General features: G+C 46.1%; 1 protein-coding gene across 1 annotated transcript; it reads left to right on the plus strand.

Moving 5' to 3' along the window:
- The first annotated feature begins 10,782 nt into the window (after positions 1–10,782).
- Asf1b (anti-silencing function 1B histone chaperone) lies at positions 10,783–21,250 on the plus strand. The gene is made up of 4 exons (XM_046437063.2): positions 10,783–11,236; positions 17,239–17,354; positions 19,536–19,712; positions 20,082–21,250. Exons 1-4 carry the CDS (start codon positions 11,128–11,130, stop codon positions 20,286–20,288), a joined length of 609 nt encoding a protein of 202 aa, XP_046293019.1. The 5' UTR covers positions 10,783–11,127; the 3' UTR covers positions 20,289–21,250.
- Positions 21,251–21,979: the final 729 nt, after the last annotated feature.

The raw sequence follows: 21,979 nt of genomic DNA on the forward strand, positions 1-21,979 counted from the left end.
AGCCTTACCTGCCTTACCTGCCTCCAGGTACTCCTTACCTGCCTCCAGGGCTGGCTCCTTCCCCACTCCTGGCCCCCTAACCCTGGCTAGCCCAGGGCCCAAGCCTTTGGACCTTTCTCTGCTAATACTCCCTCCCTGGAAGAACTCACCCCACCTCCTGCTTTTAAATGTTACCTATGTCCTGTTGATCCCCCAGTAACCTCCAGCCTGAACTTACACCTCCAGGTTTAGACCACCCCCCCGCCTGCTCCTCACCTCCCCCCAGTGTCTGCAGGTCTCAACCCACGCCACACCTAGCTCCCCCCAACCCTTCCCCACCTCAGCGGTGAGTTCAGCCACCCTCCACTCAAGCTAAGACCTGGGCGCGTCCCTGAATTCACCGTTTCATATCCCACGTCCAATGACAGGAAGTGCACTGCGGCCTCTGATTTCTAAACAGCCAGAATTAATCGGTTCCCACCACTTTGGTCCAAACCTCCACTGAGCACAAGGAACACTCCGACAGTCCCCTGGCAGCTAGCTCCCTCACCCTCCTCCAGGCTCTTCTCAACACTCAAGCCAGAGTGATCCTGGTCCTCTCCTGGGGGTTCTCAGATGAAAGGCCACGGTCAGCACGATGGCAGACGAGGCCCTTCACATCCAACCTCATTCCCGTGACTCCGACAGCCTCCTTCCCTCCAGCCTCACCGGGCTCCTTGCTGAGCTCCTCAGGGTCCTCAAACATGCAGGCACCTCCTGCTGGCCTCAGGGACTCCGCACTAGCTGATCTCTCTGCTGGCTCACACCCCCGCCTCTGCCCCAGTATCCACTCCGGCAGGACTTGTGAAGATCACAGCTTCCCAGCAGACCTTTCCAGTCCACCCCATTTAAATTGCAACTGTCCACTCCAGAACTTTCTAACGCTTGCCTTGTTTTGTCTCCAATACTCCATCGAACAAACTAATTTTTACTTATTTGTTTATTGTTTGCCTCCCCCATAGAATTAAGATTCCATGAGGGCAGGGGTTTGGGTCTGGTTTTTTTTTTCAGTATTGTTCCCAGCGCCTAAGAGTCTGTTACATAGTAGATACTCAATAAATATCTGTTAGAGGAATAAGGGCTGAACTGAGTACAAGACCCAGGATGAGCATGGCATAAGAGTGATGGGAGGTGTGACTCTGCCTTCCCTCCAGTCTCCTGTCCACTGAAGTCCAGGAAAGTCAGAGAATGGCCCCACATTCACTCCTGCCATATGGGGTTAAGAGATTACTTCAGCAAGGCCCCAAAACCTCAGTTCAATATTTCAGCTGATACTCAACCAAAAGGAGGGAAATCTATTCCTATGCTGGAGGATAAACTGTTTCTACTGAACTGAGAGATGCTCTATGGACAAGTTCAGAAATTTTCTAGTTTTTAGTGGCAGGGGGTGTTGCTGGGGCTGTACCCGGGTCTTTGCATATGTAAACTACACCCTCACTCCCTAAATTAAGGGTAGCCCATTTTAACTATTTATGATTAGACCTCGTGCTCTGTTTTGAAATCTAATCCTAGCATAAAATGACGTTCTACAGTAGCCAGTTCTGCCTTTGTGACCCGTACTCTCCTCTTCACTACAGTCTAAATTTGCTGTGCCTGACAATGTCAGACCCTCAGGTGGCTGTCAGTAGCACCTGCACATACCTGGGGCAACATGCCCAGCAACATAAATATATGAAGACATTTATCCCTCTATTTAACATCTTATCTTTCCTACATTTTGTCATTTAATACTCAGAAGTTACATATTATTATCCCTATTTATCACAGGAGGATATTGAAGTTGGAAAACTTAAATGACACTCAGAAGAGATTACTAGGAAGTTCCATAAGTCCTATACCCTGCAGATGCTTACACATGCTGCCCAAATTAATCCTTTCAATGATCCAGTGAGGCAGTGCTACCCAGCCCCATTTTATAGTTACAGAGGCTGAAGTCCAGGAAAGTCAGAGAAGGTCCCCACATCCACTCAGCTAATAAGGGACAGCTGAGCAAGGCCTCCACCTTGGTCTTCCATCCCAGGGCTGTTTCCATGGCTGCCTGCACTGTTGCAGTTGCCCACTGCCCACCAACTCCACAGGCACATGATAAAGAAAGCTGACAAGCTGGCTGTCAAATGTCATAAAAGGTGGCACACTCTCATAGTCCCCGCCCACCTAGTATTTTAGGCCATCCACAGTCGACAAACAAGTCAAGCCAGGGGGAGGCCTTAAAGGCAGAGAAATGGCGGATCTACAGTATATATTTCCCTCTTCAGATCACGCAGGAGTGGAAGCACTGGGACTCTCAGTCCTTGAGGAAACCATTTTTCAGTGACCCTTGGCTACCCTGGGCAGTGGGTGAGGCAGGTCCTCCATCTCCACCACCACACAGGCTTATTCCCCTCTTCCTGCCCCTGCCCTAGAGCGTCAGTCATGAAAACTGGCGGTGATGCCAGGACTCTGCGCCTCGAGGACTCTCCCGGACTGAAACCCTCGTACTGGCTGCTCGCTCCTCTCTCCTGTCCAGCTGTCGGCCACAACCCTTACCCCGTTCAAGTGGTCCCAGCCCTCACTTTGGGCCTCCTAGGAACTGATCCTAAGGAATCCCACATGAGCATGAAGACTCAGCCGCAAGGAAGTTCCTTATTTTTGGTCCTGGGGACTGAGCCCACCATTGAGCTGTATCCCCAAGTCCCCCTTCTTCTTCTTCTTCTTTTTTTTTTTTTTTTGAGATAAGGTCTTACTAAGATACTGAAGCTGGCCTCGAACTTGTGACCTTCCTGCCTCAGCCTGTAAATCGAGGGGATTACAGCATGGGCCACTGCACCTAGCTAGCTGGAAATCACTTTTAAGTCAGGCTACTAAGAGTGAAAAATGGAACAATCCAAAATTTCAATGTAGAAAATGATCTCATAAATCAGGTACAACCATATAAACAGAATATCATGAAGACACTAAAACTGATGATACAGAAGAACATTAAGAAGCTGGAAAGATATAATAATACTGAATATAAAACAAAAGATACAAAAGACAAGGTAAAGTAAGACCCTATTTTTCTTTGTTTTCTTTAATGATACATATATGCAAAAATATGTATACATATATATTGTATGTGTATACATGAGTGCATGTATGCAAATATGAATTGTAAATACAGCATATAGAGAAGGTAAAACTGAACACCAGAATATTAACAGTTTATCTCTAGTGGGTAATTTTTTACTTTCTTCTAACTCTGTCCTATTAAATTTTTTTTTGCATTGAACATATATTACTTTTGTATTATGTTGTTTGATTATGATGTGGGAACAGGTAAGACAATATGGTGCTGGCCCAGGAAGACGCGCAACCCTGTAGGTGCTTGTGAATAGACGGCAACTTGCTCTGTGACAAAGGCAGCACGAGGAATCACGAGGGAAAGGACAAACTAGCCCAGAAGGTCTCTGGGATGGGGTGCAGCTCAGGGTGGAGCTACACATGCCTAGTATGTGCAAAGCCCTGGCTCCATTTCCAGCACTGTGGGGCGGGGGGGAAGTTCAGAAGGTCTCAATTTTTTTTGCCTTTGTACTTATTTGTCCTCTTAAAACTCAGTGAGGATGCTTAAGTGCTATTATTTATGAGGATTATACCTACTGATATTTACTACATTAGAAATTAAATTAAAATTTAAAAGTACATTAGCTTAAAATAAAGAGCTGGGCACAGTGGCTCACATATTATCCCTGGGGCTTGGGAGGCTGAGGCAGGAGGATCTCAAGTTTTAAGCCAGCCTCAGCAACTCAGTGAGACCCTGTCTCTAAATAAAATATGAAAAGGGGCTGAGGATGTGGCTCAGTGGTTAAATGCCCCTGGGTTCAATCCCCGTACCAAATAAATAAATAAATAAGTTCATTAAAAATTTTAACATACATACCTATTTCATGAAAAATAATAATTTTTGTGAAGTTTCTCACTGTCTGCCTTAATGGAAGATAGCTGGATTTTTTCCCCCTCCAGTACTAGGGATTAATCCCAGGGGTACTCTATCACTGAGCTACATCCCTAGCCCTTTTTATTTTTATTTTGAGCCAGGGTCTCACCAAGCTGCCCAGGCTGACCTGGCAACTTGGTAAAAGGTCAGCCTGGGCAAAACTCAAACCCCTGTGATCCTCCTGCCTCAGCCTTCTGAGTCAGAGATTATAAGCATGCACTACTGCGCACCACAAGATCACAGAATTCCTACTTATGCTGCAATCAATCTGTTGCAATAGGCTGTTCTGGGTTTGTTTTAGATAGTTTTTAGTTGTAGATGGACACAAGGCCTTTATTTATTTTTATGTGGTGCTGAAGATGAAACCCTCACACCTGCTAGGCAAGCGCTCTACCACTGAGCCACGCCTCCAGCCCTATTTGTTTGTTTTTTAATAATACATAGTTGGAAAAGGTCAGAATGTTTTCATAACCTTTTCAGATAACGGGGATATAGTGCTTTGTTACTGCACTTAACAACCAGCAGCAAGTAGTTGCAATGTGGACTCTGACACTGTATCAAAAAACTTTCATACTGTTACATTGAAACTTATTGTCCATCTTGGTTTTCTGGGGAAAAAATAAAAAGTTATTATGTTTTGCTATATCATCACTGATATGATCAGAAAAGTATTTAAACACTGAATAGTTGTTACGCTCATGGTAGTAAGATTTCTAAATTTCTAAGTTTTGCTTGAAAGCTCAAATTTTGTCGTTGGCAACAACTATCAGTGTTGGCCTGAAAGTGACCACCTCACTTCATTCTTTTCTGAGAACATATCTGTCAAAGAGTCTAATCTGAATAACCACAGCCTACCAGTCATTCTTTCACATAAAAATTATGTTTCATGAAAAAAATCCACTAGTTCTGCCTCAACTCAAACAACTAGGTAAGTGCTCTGAGACCTTCCCATCTCACCATGCAGAATATTAAAAAGACCTGCTCACAGGGCTGAACTTCGTTATAATTAATATTAATTAATAGTCTTCACTGCTTCTTCAAGGACATTCCTAAATGAAGTGTTTTGGCACTGAATGTGTAGCAATAAGGAATATAATGACACCTGTAACTACAGCTTAGTGACAGCACCTTGATTCTTCTAAGGTGCCAGCAGGTTTGCCCAGCCTGACTTCTGTAGTGATAATACAAACTCAGCGCAAATGAAAAAGGCAAAGGCTCTGTAGTGGGCCCCAAAGCTTCCTGTCCCCTCTCAGGGAGTCGCACTTTGAGAATCACTGAATTACCAGTAAATGGAACTGGGAAAATGGTTAATCACATCAAAAAAATTTATAACAGCCTTATCTCACATCATATACAAAAATAAATTCCAGGTGGATTTTTGTTTTGTTTTTATTTTTTTTTAAGGTACAGATGGACACAATATGTTTATTTATTTGTTGTTGATGGACCTTTATTTTATTTACTTATTTACATGTGGTGGTGAGAATTGAACCCAGTGCCTCACACATGCTAGGCAAGTGCTCTACCACTGAGCCCCAGCTCCAGTCCCTTATTTATTTATTTTTATGTCGCGCTGAGAGTCAAATCCAGTACCTCACAGGTGCTAGGCAAGCGCTCTACCATTGAGCTCCAACTCCAACTCGCTCCAGGTGGATTTTTAAAAGCCAAATATGAAAAGTAAAACTTCCAGAAGAAAACACAGTGTGATTTCATACTGACCTCAGGGTAGGCAAGACCGAAACCCACACACTGTAATAGATTAATTCTGATGACATTAAACTACAATAATTCTTAAAAACTCTGAACATCAAGATACCATAAGAATGTAAAGGCAAGTTGAGGACAATCCAGAAGAAAACTGGGCAAAGATACACAAAAGTAATTCATAGAAGAAAGGCAAATGGTCCACATACATGAAAATAGTGCAGCCTCACTAGTAAACAAGGAATAATGCAACTAAAACCACTAATCCACACCTATCAAGACAAAAATTTGAAACTCTTACAGTACCAAGGGTTGGTAAGGACACTGAAGGATAGGACACAATCAATGGGAGTGAGAGCTGGAGATTATTTTGAAAATCATAACTGGCAATATCTAGAAAGGGGATATTCTCATAGCCTATTGTCTTGCAATTCAATTTCAATTTATATATAAATCCAAGAGAAATTCTTGCACATGTACATGAAGAGATATACACAACAATGTACACTGCCCACTGTTTTGTTTTTTTGGTACATTTTTTGAACCCAGGAGTGCTTACGCATTGAGCTACTTCCCCAGCCCTTTTTATTTTTTGAGACAGGATCTCACTAATTTGCTCAGGGCCTTGCTAAGCTGCTGAGGCTGGCTTTCAACTTGTGATCCTCCTGCCTCAGCCTCCTAAAATGCTGGAATTATAGGTGTGCACCACCATGCCCAGCTGTACACTGTTAGTAACAGAAAACTGAAAGCATCCTAAATTTCAACCAAGAGGTGAAGGGATAACAAAAGTTTCTGTGACCATGGAAATGTTCTCTAGCTGTACTGTCCCATAACCAGTAGCCACAGATATCCACTGGACACGTGAACAGGGACTAGTGTGATTGGGGAATTTAATTTTTCATTTTGTCTAATTTGAGTCTAAAAAGGCACATGTGGCTACCTTATCAGACAGCATAGCTAGGAAACAGTCAAAATAAAAGAACTAGAGCTACATACATTTTTCAACACAGATAAATTTCACAAACATAATGTCGGATTAAAAAATGAAAAGTTTCAACTAGGAAGGCTGGGACTAGGAGGGAGGGTGAAACAAGAGAAGTGACCAGGGTGGAGTTGGAGGCACTCTCAGGCTGGGGGTTGTGCCAGCTGCGGGCTGGGTGCTGCATGGCCATGAGAATACGCAGCTCCTTAAATTTTAAGCCCCAGGGGCCTTTGCTTGCCTCATCCCAGCACTGGCTCTGCCAGAGAAAACCCAATATGGTACTACCCCAGGGATCCAAGACCACCAGGAGCTGGAATGACTCACCAGGACTCACCGGGCTGAGCACAGTGGACTTCGCACAGCCACGACCTAGAACAGTGAAAGGACCCAAAGCACAAAGGGAAGGTGCATGGGGTGAAGTACAAAGGAAGCCAGGCGGACTCCTCTTTGAGTACACAACACACTTAATTCCCACAGCAGATTCATGACTGCATGCGTGACACGCTGCCTGTCAGGGAAGCTCACTGGAGTCTCAGGGACCAGGGTATTTTTGAGGGCTGATCATGTACCAAAATTCCAGACTCCAGAAGGAAAGCAAGTGTTTAACATAAGGCACATGGTTTGACCAACAGCTGAGGCCACCATTATAGAAAGGTGGGAGCCTTCCTGAGATCTAGGTTCCCAGGTATCAGCCAAGGGCCCAACTTACAAAGAGGCCTTTCTAAGGACAGCCAGCTCAGGCCTGCTAATTAAGTGTTCTCTGCATAGACTTGACTTATATAAAACTGTAGAAATCACAAACAGTACCATATATTGTTCAAAGACACACACACACAAACATATATGAATATGTACAAAACAAACAATGGGTGAGGACAAGGGAAGAGGAACGCACTTGAGATAAGGGTATACAAAGCCCTATAACTGCATCTCTAATGTTTTATGAAGCTAGCAATGAGGGGGTATTTTGTTATATTTTTTTTTCTTGTACTTCTCTGTGTGTGTACTTGAGGTGTTAAGAAGACTAATGAAGACTTACTGCTTATTACTATGGACTACTGCAACTTGTATTTGGAAGGGTACTTTTCACACTGCAAGTACGATGCTGAGCCCTTTATACATCTCTTAAAAAGTCTACTGAGACTTTCTTCGTGCCAGGTCCTGTGCTGAACTCTGGAGATAAAACACTGAGAGGTGCAAGTGAGCCAGGTTAAGATCTCTGTTCTCAACCATCTTCCTGACCACTGAGGGCTGATGAGATGATGAGCACAATTATTGAAAAACCAACATAAATGCGGATTCTGACATGTGCTTCTAAGATAATAAAACAGGGTGAGTGGCGAAAAGGTGGACTGGAAAGGCTTCTTTGAGAGGGACATTGAGCTGAATCCTACCTGACAACGTGGCAGCATACAATCATGTGGGGGAAGCACATTCCAGGTACAGGGAACAGCAAGTGCAAAGCCTGGCAGCAGGAATGAGCTTGGTGTGTTGAAAGACAGGAAATAAAGCCAGCAGGGCTTTGAGTGGTGACAAGAAGGAGGCTGGGAGATGAGGCCCAAGAGTTAGCTGAGGCCACTGTGCAGGGCCTCCTAAGCCATAGTAAAGATCTTAGGTTTCATTCTAAGTCGGATAAGGCTTTGAAGGTTTTAAGCAGGGTAATGACATGATAGGTTTACAACTGAAGATCAACTAGCTAGCTGTATTAAGAATGCATTATGAACAGGGACATTTTCTTCATTAGCACCACAGACATAATGCTTATGGCTGATAAGCTTTCCTGGGGGTATAAAAAGTTTGAGGCCAAGGATAAAGGAAAAACATTCCACAATGTAAAAGGAAAACTACAAAGTTGCAATGAATAAATGTTTAATTAAACATCTAGAAAACATCATGGCAGCTTCGTTCACCATTCAATCTAGTACTCAGAAACAAATTAGGAAATAATTTTTAAATGAGATAGTATGTCCAAGATTACCAAGAAATTAAGGCAATTAGAAATGTGAGTTTTCTTTCAGCCAAAGTATTTAAAAAAAAAAAAATGTCTAAGAATCCAAAACATTTTAACTTAAAATGAGATGTAGATTTGAAAAAGAAAAAATGCCTAGCACCATGAGGCCTTACACCCTAGGGAGACCACATGAGTCCAGATAAGAGATGACAGTGGCTGGGATCGGTGCTGCTGAGGTTTACACCCTGTAAGGAGACAAGGTTTAGGGGGTACTCTGGGAAGTGGACCTCTGATCAGAGAGGCCTAAATGAAAAGGCTAACAGCTGGGAGAAGAGGTTCTGGGTAGAGGCTCTGCATTGGGAGTGGTCTGTCCGATTTATAACTATTTATTTTATGGTCTACCACTGAGATATGCCCCTGGCCCTGCCTTGTCAGATTTTTAACAAAAAGGTTAGTTTGGCTGATTTGAAGTTGGGGCCAGGTGGTGAATGGGAAGCAAGGTCCTGAAGACCATGTCTCATCCCGGGAGTGACTCAGATCAGCACTGTCCACTCCTCAAAGGGGCTCATGAGCACCCAACTGGGGCTAGTGAAACTGTAAAATGAAACTTTCAACTACACTTAGAATCCTAACTAATTGAAATTTAAATTATAAAAACCTACATTCAATTTGAGCTCACAGAAGACTTTCTAAGTTATGTTGGGAACAGCTGGGGCACATTACATTTTCAACTGTAAATTTTATGAAACCTAAAAAGCCACTATTTCCAATGAAAATGGAGATTCACATGCCTGATTACAGTTTTGATATAAAAGACACACGGAACTGGGGAGTGGTTGTGACGCTAGAGTTGGAGGCCAGCTTCAGCAATGTAGCAAAGGCCCTAAGCTATGTAGTGATAGGCCCTGTCTCAAAATAAAAAATAAAAAGGGCTGGGGATCTAGCTCAGTGGTTGAATTCCAAAACAAACAAAAAAAAAAGGAGGACACATGGGATCTCAAAGACTTCCCCTTGAGTAAAAGGATGCAAGACATCTTCATCAACATTGTTTAATACTGATCACACGCTGAAATCACATTTTGGTGATATTGGATTAAATAAAGTACGAATTTCACCTGACCCTTTTCTTTCCTTGTACACATATGTGATTACTGGGGCTGAGGGGGTGGCTCCGTGGTGCAGCGCTTGCCTTGCACGTGGGAGGCCCGGGGCTCCACTCTCAGCACCGGGTAGGAGCAAAATAAAGGTCTATCAACAACATATTTATGTGTATATATAAATATCAAGAATATTTTTTAAAATAAAAATATGTGATTACTAAAAAAAAATGTAATATTGGCGTTACTTGGCCACTGGTCACCCGTGGGGAGCCTGGCAGGGGGCGGCGGTCCGGTGCAGCCCCGTTTCTGGTCGCATTATGCAGTCATGAAGCCTGCGGTGAATTTTCACTGTCGCCCCTTCCCTGGGCAAGAAAACATCACCTCGGGAGCGGACTGGCAGAGCCCAGTCTCGAACACTGGTGTCCCCGAACTCGAACTCCAATTTTCAGTACTGTCCACCTGAAACCTCCCATCTGCCCTCGAGGGGGATTCGAACCCGGCCCGACTCCCGACGCCCCGGGCACCAGCGCGCTGCGTTACCCCCGCTCCATCTCCCCCGAGGGGTGCGTCAAACGTTCACAACGTTCAAGCAGCTGGGCCTCCGGGCAGGAGACTCAACGAGCAGACCCAGCTGCCATCACCTGCAGACAAGTGCCGAGGCCGCCGATATTCCTCCCTTTTCACACCGCGCTCAACTTCGCCGGCGCCCAACTTCCGCTCCCCTCCGGCGAATCCCTAACCAAGCTTTCCACTATTCCCGCCCCCCTCAGCCAATCGAGCCAATCAGCTCTCAAAAACCTGCTTTATGCTCCCTCCTACTCTCCTTTGCCAATCACCGCGAGCGCGAGAACCGCCCTTCCGGCCTTCTTTAGCGAGCGCCGCGCGCCACCGCTCGGCGGTTGGCGGCTCTGCTCTGCACTGACTGCGTCTTCCGGAAAGGCGGGGCGAAGGGCGGACCACTCTACGCCGGTGCGGGAACCCTCGGGATTGGCCGAGAGAAGTTCCGCACTCTGACTCCACCCACCCCTGCGCTTGACAGCCGAATCCCAAACACTAAGGATTGGTTCCCGGCGGAGACTCTTAGAAGTCTAGAGTTGGTCCCGCCTCCCTAGCCCTACGCGAAGAGGGAGCTTCTCTCATTGGTGTGGGGAGTCTGGGCGCGCGCCGTCCCGCGCTCCAGAATTGGCTGACGGTGTGCTCGCGCCGCCGGGGAGCGTTGACGCTGATTGGCCGGAGGGTGGGGCCGGCTATTTGAAGGCAGCGCGCGGACGAGGTGCGCTCTTCAGTCGGCGGAGAGGGGCGGCGGGAGCGGTGGCTAGTGACTCTACTGACTGCCTCCCGTCTACCACCCCCCCGCCCCCGCTCAAACCGGACGCAGACGCGAGCTCCGCTGCAGCCGCAGACGCGGCCCGGCGAGGTGATGGCCAAGGTGTCGGTACTGAACGTGACGGTGCTGGAGAACCCAAGCCCTTTCCACAGCCCCTTCCGGTTCGAGATCAGCTTCGAGTGCAATGAGGCCTTGGCGGACGGTGAGGCTGGGCCTTGCGGAGACCCCCCCACTCCCCGTCCCCGGGCCGACCCCGACCTCCCGTGAAGAACCGCCCTAATGGCCAACCCGATCGCCCCTTGAACTTCCCCCCCGCCCCCACAGCCAGCCCCACCTCTCCTGGGAGACCACACCCCCACTCCCACAAATTCTCACCTCCCGGTGACCACCTCTTACCCCATTGTCCACCCCCGCCACCGTTACCCCTCATGTGGAGACCTCATCTCCCACCCCACCCCATGGCGCTCCTCCGAGGCACTAATCCGTTGTCTCCGTGGGTACCTCAGCCTCCGTTTGTTAATCCGGAGACACTCAGCCACCCCATCATCCCTATGGCAAACCCCATTTCACCCGCCCCAGTTTTCCCCTTAGAGACCTCCCCTCCCGCCCTCTGCCCTGTGATGAGACACTCACCTCCCTTTTTCCCAATGGAGACTCCAACCCTCTCACCCAACTTCACTTTTTCCCCAAGTGAGACCCTCCCCTCCTGTCACCCCTTTTTTCCTGTGAAGACCCCTCTTTCCCATGGCAAGACCTTGTTCATCCCAGAGATTCCTTAACCAACCTGCTAATATTTATAAACAACTCCACCTCTTTCCCCAGATAAGTACTGCTTGTTGTCTACCCCAGTGTGTATATCCCAGTGCATACACCCAAGAACTAGGCTTGTCTCGTTAGTCTGGTCCCATCCCCCATACACAAGCTTCTCCTGGGGAGGGATGATGGGGTCTCTAACTCCAGTCTTTTAATGCCTTGGTCTCCCCAGCTTGGGTGCTTTCTGGGCTCCTCTCTACCTATGGGCTTGGATGAACACACTCAAATCTGAAGGGTGGCATAGCCAGGCAGGCAGGCATTAGGCAGAAATTAGCCAGTTCCCAGAGGTTTCCCCCCCAGGTTCCAGCTGACTTACTGCAAGCAATTCTTCATAGTTTTTGATGGTCTGACCTAGTCTGGGCAGTGGGTGGACTGGACCAAGCCAATGTGATTTAGCTTCAAACAGTCAGCTGGCAGGTCACACCCTTTTGTGCATCTTTCCCAAGGTGCTTTCACAGAATGACTTATTCATCTATGCCACATAAAGGTGGACATGGTTCTCATCTCACAGATGAGAAGAAAGGAGCCACAAAGAGCAAAAGATCTTTGAAATAGAGGTCTATGCACATCCAAAATCTAAGGTCACCTAGGGAGCCTTGGCACCACTATAAGGCAAGTCCTGCTTTCAGGAGGAAGGACTCCATTAGACCATCTCACTACTGGTGGCTAAAGAGGTAGCAGGTGAGGAGGTGGAGATCTGTGAGGTTGCAGTGTACTAACTAGCACCTCTCTGTGGCAGGTGGTTGGTTTGTCAGAAAAACTGAGCACTTGGATTAACTTGGAGCTGGTATAGTAAAATGTGTGTGCCCTTGGGTAGGCCAGTTGGTAAGCTTCTCCCTGGTTTCTTTCACTCCTTTTTAAATTAAGGAGTCTGCTTGTGACTAACTATAGAATAAGCCCAGTTAAATCCTTTCTGGAACAAGGCAGGGTGTAAATAAATAAATAAAGTGTAGAATGACACTGTGGAGTAAGATTTAATTTAAAAGCCAGGAGGAGATGTAAGGAGCTAATAGGTTAAGGGATTCACAGTTCCCAGATGGCAGGAGATCAGGTTTCAATCAGCCTGTTTGTGCTTCTTGCTTTTAAAATTGGTTGCATGGTCATTACATAGTACTTTTATTCCTTATTTATAGAATCAGAGCAGGGAAGACTACAGTCAACCTGCTGATCATTTTTTAATAGAAACAGAGTGACTTCAAGTCACCCAGTCTGTTTGTAGATGTGTTGACACTAGAGCTTGCTGTGAGTTCTGAGTCCAGATTCTTTCTCTCTGTTTAATCCTGGAAAAGGAAGAAAACATTCATTTCTGGGAGGGGGGTACTGAAAATCAAATCCAGGGTGCTCTACTAGATACTGAGTTATATCCCCAGCTCTTTTTATTTTGAGATTTAGTTGCCGAGGCTGACCTAAAATTTGTGATCCTCCTGCCTCAGTCTCCTGAGTCACTGGAATTACAAGTGTGCAACACCACACCCAGTTTCTTTTCTTTCTTTCTTCCTTTTTTTTTGGTGTTAGGGAATTGGACCCAGGGCCACATGCATATTAAATATTAAGCACATGCTCTATGGCTGAACTGTATCACCAACCCAACATTGCCTATTTTAGAGGTGAGGCATAAGTAAAAATGACCATAAAATTTCTTGCCAAGTCAAGACTCTCAAAAGACATAATAAAATGGGGTGTTATTACTAATTAAACTTGGGCAAGAAAGCTTTTCCTGGGAACTTCCAGGTGGGAATCCAGACTCTCTAGTTCCAGCTCTCCATGACTGACCTACTGGCTTGTTTTTTTCCTCCTCACAGTCTTCTTTCCATGAAGTACAGAGAACCCATTTCTTTCCTTCCTCTCAGTGCTGTTAACTGAACTCTTAAAAAAAACTCATCCCCAGTTGGGGAAGGTGGCACAGAACACCCAGTGAATCAAGAGGATTGTGAGTTCCAAGCCAAACTTTGCAGCTTAGCAAGACCCTGTTTCAAAAAGTTAAAAAATGACTGGGGATGTGACTCAGTGGTAGAATACCCCTGGGTTCAATCCTCAGTACTGCAGAAAACCCTCCAGCCCCTAGTCAGGTGACTCTCATTTCCCAAGAGCTCTAAGCCTCTTATGCTCTCCTCTCAACATCTGGAAATGGATGGCTTCAAGGCATATGTCTATGTTTAATACATTAGGTATGCTTTGTCCCCCTTTTGAGAAATTCAATAGGCACTAGCTGAATAAGTCATAGAAACCAGATGTTCTGACCCAGAGCTTATACTCTGTGGTAAGACATAGTTTCATCTGTGTGATTAGGAACAAAGGCAAAATGATAAACAGAAAAAGGTTCTACTAGATAACATTAAAAAAAGAAATAAAGCCAGGTATGGTGACACATACATGTAATCCCAGATACTCGGGAGACTGAGGCAGGAGAATCACAAGTTTGAGACCAACCTGGGCAACTTAGGAGCCCTGTTTCAAAATAAAAAGGAGTGGGGAGGTAGTTCAGTAGTAGAGTGCTTGCCTATCATGTGTGAGGCCCTGGGTTTAATCCCCGGCACCACAAAAGAAAAAAGTAAGAAAGAGAGTCTCCAACTAGTTTAGCCACAGTCATTTTTTCCATATTGTTGTTTATATTGTCAACACTGGTTTTGTCTTCATATGTAGAAGAGGTGTATCTTGTGCAGTAGTCAGCTCGAAAAGTTAGAACATTGAGACAAAAGGTAATCCTGCAAAGTTACCCTTCAGCATTGTTCTGAAGCTTAGGTATACACGATACATGTCTGTGGTTGTATCCTATATTTTAACAAGTATGAGTTGATGTTACGTGAGGAATTCATATCCCATATCTAATTCTGAAGAGAGTTTATGTAATCTTCCCTAAGGGTTGGTTCTAGGACCCACTCAGTTACCAAAATCCACACATGCTCAAGTCTCTTACATAAAATAGTGTAATATTTGCATAGAACATCCTCCATATACTTTAAATAATCTCTAAAGGATTTATAATACCTAATACGTTATACATAATATGGAAATAACTGTTAATGCTGTATTGTTTAGGGAATCATAGCAAGAAAGAACAGTCTGTATATATTCAATACAAACGTTTTTGGGGTGTGTGTATTTGTGGTGCTGGGGATGGAACCCAGGGTCTCGTGAATACTAGGCAAGTGCTCTACCACTGAGCTACACTCCCAGACCTCAGTTTTTTTTCTCCAATACTTTCCATTTGTGGTTGGTTGAATCCATGAATGGTGAGGGCTAGTTGTATTCAGAAATGAAGTCCGTTAAGTATGCCCTTGCTTAAATCACAACTGTGAAGGTAAGACAGTTCCATTCAGAGCCTCTCATGGCAGTCATCTCCTGCCTTCCATAGTTGGTTTTATCAGCACATCTCACTTAGGAGTTGGTATTTCTCTGTGGCCTTCAGTTCATTCTCCTGTTTCTCTCTGGCTTGTGTCATTTGCCTCTGGCCCACCATACATTCTTAAGATCGGCTTCCACTTTTTTTTTTTTTTTTTGGTACTGGGGATTGAACTCAGGGGCACACGACCACTGAGCCACATCCCCAACCCTTATTTTGTATTTTATTTAGAGATAGAGTCTCACTGAGTTGTTTAGTGCCTTGTTCTTTGCTGAGGCTGGCTTTGAACTTATGATCCTCCTGTCTCAGCCTCCCAAGCCGCTGGGATTACAGGCGTGGGGCACCTGATCTGGCAGCATCCACGCATTCTTTGTTTAGGTTTTGCTAACACGTATTGATTTGGATTCAACATCAAGTACCTTCAGTGCGTTGGAGGCTTCTCTATTTCAGGCTCCTTTTTGCCTAATCCTTGCCCCAGCACATTAAATAAATGCATACATATATGTGACTCCACTAGTAATGGGGAAAATGCTTGAAAGAAACCAAAATAAGGGGCTGGGGCTGTAACTCAGTGGTAGAGCACTCGCCTAGCATGTATGAGGCACTGGGTTCGATCCTCAGCACCACGTAAAAATAAATAAAATAAAGGTGTTGTGTCCATCTACAACTAAAAAAAAAATAAAAGAAGCCAAAATAATAGTGTTAGAGTGAGAGAGCACTAGCTTGTTTTTCTGTCCTTATAACAAATTTTATTCCATTCATACCGCTACACAACAAAAATAAATCCTGGGGATGGAGTTCAGTGGTAGAGCACTTGCCTGCATGTGCAAGGTCCTGGGCTCAATCCTCAGCACTGCAGAAAGTAAATAAATATAAGTCCATAAGCTTAACTTCCTCCCTGCAAATAATAAGAGGCTGGCCTTTGAACCCCAGGAAGCCAAATGGTCACCCATATTACACAGACCTAGGGTTCCTGAGTAGAAGGGACTGGGTGAAACTGCAAAGGGACAGGAAGTGGGTGTATCGAGGAAGGAGTTGGGGCTCAAGTGACAAATCTCTGTAGTCATGGCTTCCAAAGTTGGATGTTTGTGTGATGCTGGACCAAGGGACAGGGCAGCTTCCAAGAGTTTGCTTCCTGTGAAAATCACAGCTTGTGAAACTTCCCCCAGCTGCTGGAGCTGTGGGTTGTGTAATTTCAAAGAACCTAAAATAAGTTTCACGTCTCCTGCCAAGCTTCCCTGTACTAGCATGACCTTGCCCCTGATACACTTGGACCTCCTGCAAAAGGCAATGGTCACTGGGACTTGATTGACAGGCAGGGTCTCCTTAAGTGTTTTTCTTTAAACTCTTCTGATCATACTTGGGCATCAGATCCTCCTACAGGATGGGACGCAGAGAGTTAGGACTGGAGGTTAATCCTGTGATGCCACATTTACTGACTGAACCCTGTCACCCAAATATCCATAAGTAAGCATGACTTGATGCCCAGTCTGGAAGACCTGTAGATGGGCTGGCTCCCCTAGCAGCTTCACCTTGCCCCTCCTGCCTCTTGGCTGTCCTGCCAGATTGGAATCTGCTGCCCTGTCCCAGTTGTCGAGGGAACCACTCTGTTCAGTGGCACCGGTCCCTGTGTGTGAAAGAGGATGCTCCTTCCTATCTCAGCACCCAGTGGGCAGGGCCCTGAAATGGCCCAGCTCCCTGCTATTCCCTTCTCAGCACGCCTGGGTCATGTGGCTCTTAATTCAGCCTCTGCCATACGGGTTCACTCGCAGGCTCTAAGAGACCCAAGTTCCCCCAAAGGTTCAAAGTCAAGGTCATCTGGCAAAGCTAGACCCACAGGAGAAATGTCCCCACTGGAAATAGAGTTTCAGTCTGTCCCAGCATTCAGTACTGTAGTGCCTGCACTTAGTACCCAGTGTATACCAGTTCTTAGAATCTTTGAATATGTAAGAATCTTTCCAAAACTAACATGAGAAGACCCTTTTCCTGCCTTCTTGTTGTTGAGCTATATCAGTTCCTTAACCCTTGTTCTCGCCATGTCCTTGTAGACCTGGAATGGAAGATCATTTATGTTGGCTCAGCTGAGAGTGAGGAGTTTGATCAGATCCTAGACTCGGTACTGGTTGGCCCTGTCCCCGCAGGAAGACACATGTTTGTCTTTCAGGTAAGAAAGATAACAGCTTAGCCCTTGATTTTTCGATACATGGCGGTAGGGGGTGCACTGATGGAACCCAAGGCCCTACACATTAGGCAGGCACTCAACCACTAAGGTCTACCCTCAGTTTAGAAACATCTTTTACCTACCTGAAAGCACACAGTGTGATTCAGCAGTCAGAAGTTCACATCCAGATCCTCATTCAGCTCTTAGAATCTGTCTGACCTCTCAGATGTCCTACAGACAACTCCTTCCTACCCACCTGTGTGTCTTACTTGTCACCATGAGCCACTAATTTATAGTCAGTTCTTTTTATTCACAGCAGTCATGAATAAAGTCACCAGGAATGCTAAATCAGTGAATACCAAACTCTTAACCCTAAGGGGAAATACAGACTTAGGTTCAAATCGCATTTCATCAACTTGTCAATATGTAACCTTGTTTCATGTGTTTTTGTTTTATCATACCTTATTTAATATATATTGTTGATTCGTTCATATGTAACTCAAACACTACTATAACTCATGCCTGAGTGACATTTAATACAAATTATCTTCATAAGACCTTCTTACACCCTAGGGGGCACTTCAACACTGTATTTCAGGGTTCCAACCCCCCTCTGGTATTAGGGATTAACCACAGGGCCCTGTGCGTCCCCAGCTCTTTTTTAAAAAAATTTAAGACAGGATCTTGCTAAGGCTGGCCTCAAACCTGTGATCCTCCTGCCTAAGCCTCCCAAGTAGCTGGATTACAAGAATGCACCACCATACTCACTTTGGGGGTCATTTTAAAACAGCAAACTCACACACAAAAATATGCAGAAAACACGGCACCAAAAGGGCTTCCATAGGGCTGGGGATATAACTCAGTGGTAGAATGCCTGCCTAGCATGCATGAAGTTCAATCTACTGTAAAATAAGGGCCCTCATTCTCAGTAAGAGAACTAAAACAAGAAAGCAAGAGTGTTATCTCATTTGGCCTCAGGTTGGAACATGGACATTGGGTGACTCCAGTTTTTCCCTGTTCTGTGTGTGTCTGCAAATGACTGTGAAAGCACCACAAATGTTGGTTTTGGGGTTACAAATAACTTAACAAGTAGGCAAATTAGCAAATACAGAGTCTGTGAATATGAGGATGAATGGTAACTCCCAAGTAGCCCTCTAATACAGCATCATCTAACTTGTCAGCCATGCAGATTCTAAGCTCTCCATATGATTCTTAGGAACACTAACGTTTGAGAATCCATTCACTTACCTCCCTTTCAGCTATTACTCCCTAATCCAAACTGCCACATCCCTTAACCCTCTCATACACCTCTACTAAATCAACCAACAAACTCATCTGTTCTACCCCAAACCAGGGCCAGCTTCCTGGGCATGTGTCCTGGGCAGTTGCACAGGGACCCATGCTTGTAATGTTCTGTCCCCATCTGAAACTTGAATAGTTTTTGTGTAAGGGGCCCCTGTTTTTTCCTTTGCACCAGGTATAGCCCGTCCTCTCCACAGCAGCATACCCTGAATCTGTGTGCTCCTATCCTTCTCCATAGCTGGGTCTAAGCCTGCTGCCTTTCTCTCTCAGGATGACTCCAGCCTGGCCTCCCTGCTTCTAGTACAGCCCTCTACCTATTCCACATCCCACACCACCAGTCTTCTGTTCAAACCCAGTGTAGTGATGTCGCCCTTACCTCTTGCTGAACAGTGCTCTTTTCTAGGCTCCCAGTTGGTCCTGCAGGCACTGGGTGGCCTGGTGTCTTCTGATCTCCTCCTGCCACTCTCCCCTGGCTCATCACTCTCCTTCTGGGCACCCCTTTCTCTCCCTATTACAGTCACTGTTATTTAAATTGGTTTATTTTTGCAGTGCTGGGGATGGAAACCAGGTCCTCATGCAGGCGAGCAAGTGCTCTACCACTGAGCTACATCCCTATTCCAGAGTCATCAATTCATTGTCATTTCTATGATCAGTTCTGTCTAATCCCATTCTAGTGAAAGCCCCTAAGGGCAGAGCGCTTACTTTTCTGCTCAGTAAATACAGGTCACTTGAGGGTTGGGTATATAACTCAGTGACAGAGTGCCTAACCTGCATGAGTCCCTGGGTTTAGTCCCTATCACCACAAATAAAATAAATATAGGTCACTTGGGAATCTTCCTATTATGACTATGGAAGTGCTAAGACACAGAATGTCTCCCTCAGGCTGATGCCCCCAACCCCTCCCTCATCCCTGAGACTGATGCTGTGGGCGTTACTGTTGTCCTCATCACCTGCACCTACCACGGACAGGAGTTCATCCGTGTGGGCTACTACGTCAACAATGAGTACCTCAACCCAGAGCTGCGGGAGAACCCACCCCTGAAGCCAGACTTTTCTCAGGTGGGGCCTCCACACTTCTTGCTGCAAGCACACCAGTTCCCTTGCACTGGAGGGGAGTTGAGTCATTAGAATTGGGAGCCAAAGTTCACTTAAGTCTTTGTGCTTTGTTCTGCAGTGCTGAGTTGGGGGAGAGAGAAAGGTCTTTGCAGCTCAGAGGCATGCCCTACAGAATTAGGACCAGATGGGTCCCACACCTAAGCACTGGTGTGCAGGTAGTCCCTGGAGTTTGACACAGGGTCACTGGAGGGGATGGAAGAAGTAAAGTCCGCTTCTTCTGGGCTCAAGGCAGAAGTTTAGAGGGTGTCCTGGCTCTGTGGGAGGAATGAGGGGGCATGATGACAAGGATTGACATTCTTCTTCCTGCCCCAGCTCCAGCGGAATATCTTGGCCTCGAACCCCCGGGTGACTCGTTTCCACATCAACTGGGACAACAATGCAGACAGGCTGGAGACCATAGAGAACCAGGACCCTGTTCTGAGCTGTGGTCTTCCCCTCAGCTGCACTCCTGTCAAGGGCCTCGGCCTCCCTGGCTGTATCCCTGGCCTTCTCCCTGAGAACTCCATGGACTGCATCTAACTGTGGGAAGCCAGGCCCTGGCTGCACTCAGCCAGGACCACAGCCAGTCACCTGGCATACCTGGAGGGGGCCCTCAGGCCTCCCAGAGAGTCGTGTGGGGTCATCTCAAGGACTTTGGAGCCAACCACTGCATCCAGGCCTGTCAAACTTGGCTCCAAAGAAAGAATGGGCATCAGGTCTTTCCAGCCTCTGCCCAGAAGGATCATCTCACCTCCACCGCACAGGCCTATAAGAAGCAGGTACTTCGTTGTTCATTCTTACTGACTCGTGTTTTTCCTCTTCCACACACACTATAAATTCCACCTGCAGGCCATTGTGCCACTAGCTCCCATGAGTGCTTTTGACCCAAAGCTCTTCCTGCCTTGAGGCTCTCGGTCAATCCCTGGCAAGGCTGTGGCCCTATTGGGCTAAGGGTGCTGTCATTTCTTTCCCTCTCCAACATCTGAGCAGATCAGCTTTCTGGTGTCACAGGCAAGGAATCCTGGTTAGGGGATTCAGATAACAAGTTCTGTCCTTCTCCTGGGAGTATTTTTAGTCTTTAAAACCCAGCAGCCCCTAGAAAACTCGTTTCCCACCGGTGTGATCATCAGGATGCTGAGGAACAATGGGTCTCTCTCTAAATCACAGCCACCTTCCTGTCATCTCCTAACTTGTCTGGCTTGTCTTGGAGGCTGCCCTAGGAGGATGTGTGCATTAGAGGGCTTGCTGTCTGGCGCAGGGTTGCTCTGTAGATCTTTGCCCCTGGTTGCCTTGGTCTTCTCTCTGCTAAGACTCATGCTTTCATAAGCCATAGAGTGATTTTGGGCAAGGGAAACCTTCAGCATCCTGAAAACATTCCCTCCCTGATCTATGTCTCTGTCCCTCGCTGCTATGTGGATGCTGTTGTGATTACAGTTTGTATATTAAAGGGTTTTTATATTAAAAGTGTTTGGTTGCTCTAAAAATAAAAAGCACTTCATCTAGACTGCCTCTTCTGCTTTTGACTCAGGTGGGCTGAGGCAGCTTCATTTCCCTCCTCATGCGCTCTGATGGGGCCTCTTGTTCTGTCCTATGGGGTGGCTGGCCCTTCTCCCTTTGCTCAGTGTCCTAATGTCAGTCTTGGAGTTGTATCCCAGACTGAAGGTCCAGGAGGGGTTTTTCTTTGTCAAAACTTAAGCAAACCAGCTGTTCTGTACATAGGTCATAACCAGTGATTTTTCAGACTTAGATGTTGACTGGCAAAAAGAACAACATTGGGATCCAAGGATATACACACAGACCCATTTTTTACTTAGCCTCACTGTGTAACAGAAGTGAAGCAGTTTGGTTGGTTAGCCATCGCCCTGTAATTCCCAGAAGAGCCCCTACTTTTCCCTCCCTGGACAGTGGTTGACCTGGGGACACGGGTGCAGTCAGCTGCTGGGTAGAGTGCAGGTTGTGCAATGCTAAGCAGGGCAGTGCATCAGCTTGCAGTTGGGACCAGCTGCACTGAGTCCGCGAGACCAGGCTCAAAGTCTGTGCTTAACTGGGTGCAGTGGGGGCACCCTTAGAATCCCAGCAGCTTGGGAGGCTGAGCCAAAGGGATCCCAAGTACAAAACCAGCCTCAGCAAAAGCAAGGTGCTAAGAAACTCAGTGAAACCCTGTCTCTAAATAAAATACAAAATTATTGTATTGAGTTCCCTGGTACCCCCTGCCCCTGTCAAAAAAAAAA

Source organism: Marmota monax, unplaced genomic scaffold (assembly GCF_021218885.2).
Source record: "Marmota monax isolate L192 unplaced genomic scaffold, Marmota_monax_Labrador192_F-V1.1 WCK01_AAM20220418_F8-fsc00021, whole genome shotgun sequence".
In the NCBI taxonomy this organism is placed as follows: Eukaryota; Metazoa; Chordata; class Mammalia; order Rodentia; family Sciuridae; genus Marmota; species Marmota monax.

What these genes read in the sequence shown, in the direction of transcription:
- Asf1b (XM_046437063.2), top strand. Translation starts at nt 11,128, where the DNA reads ATGGCCAAGGTGTCGGTACTGAACGTGACGGTGCTGGAGAACCCAAGC. An exon ending in CAATGAGGCCTTGGCGGACG is followed by an intron (nt 11,237 to 17,238) that starts GTGAGGCTGGGC and finishes ATGTCCTTGTAG; the next exon opens with ACCTGGAATGGAAGATCATT. An exon ending in GACACATGTTTGTCTTTCAG is followed by an intron (nt 17,355 to 19,535) that starts GTAAGAAAGATA and finishes TGTCTCCCTCAG; the next exon opens with GCTGATGCCCCCAACCCCTC.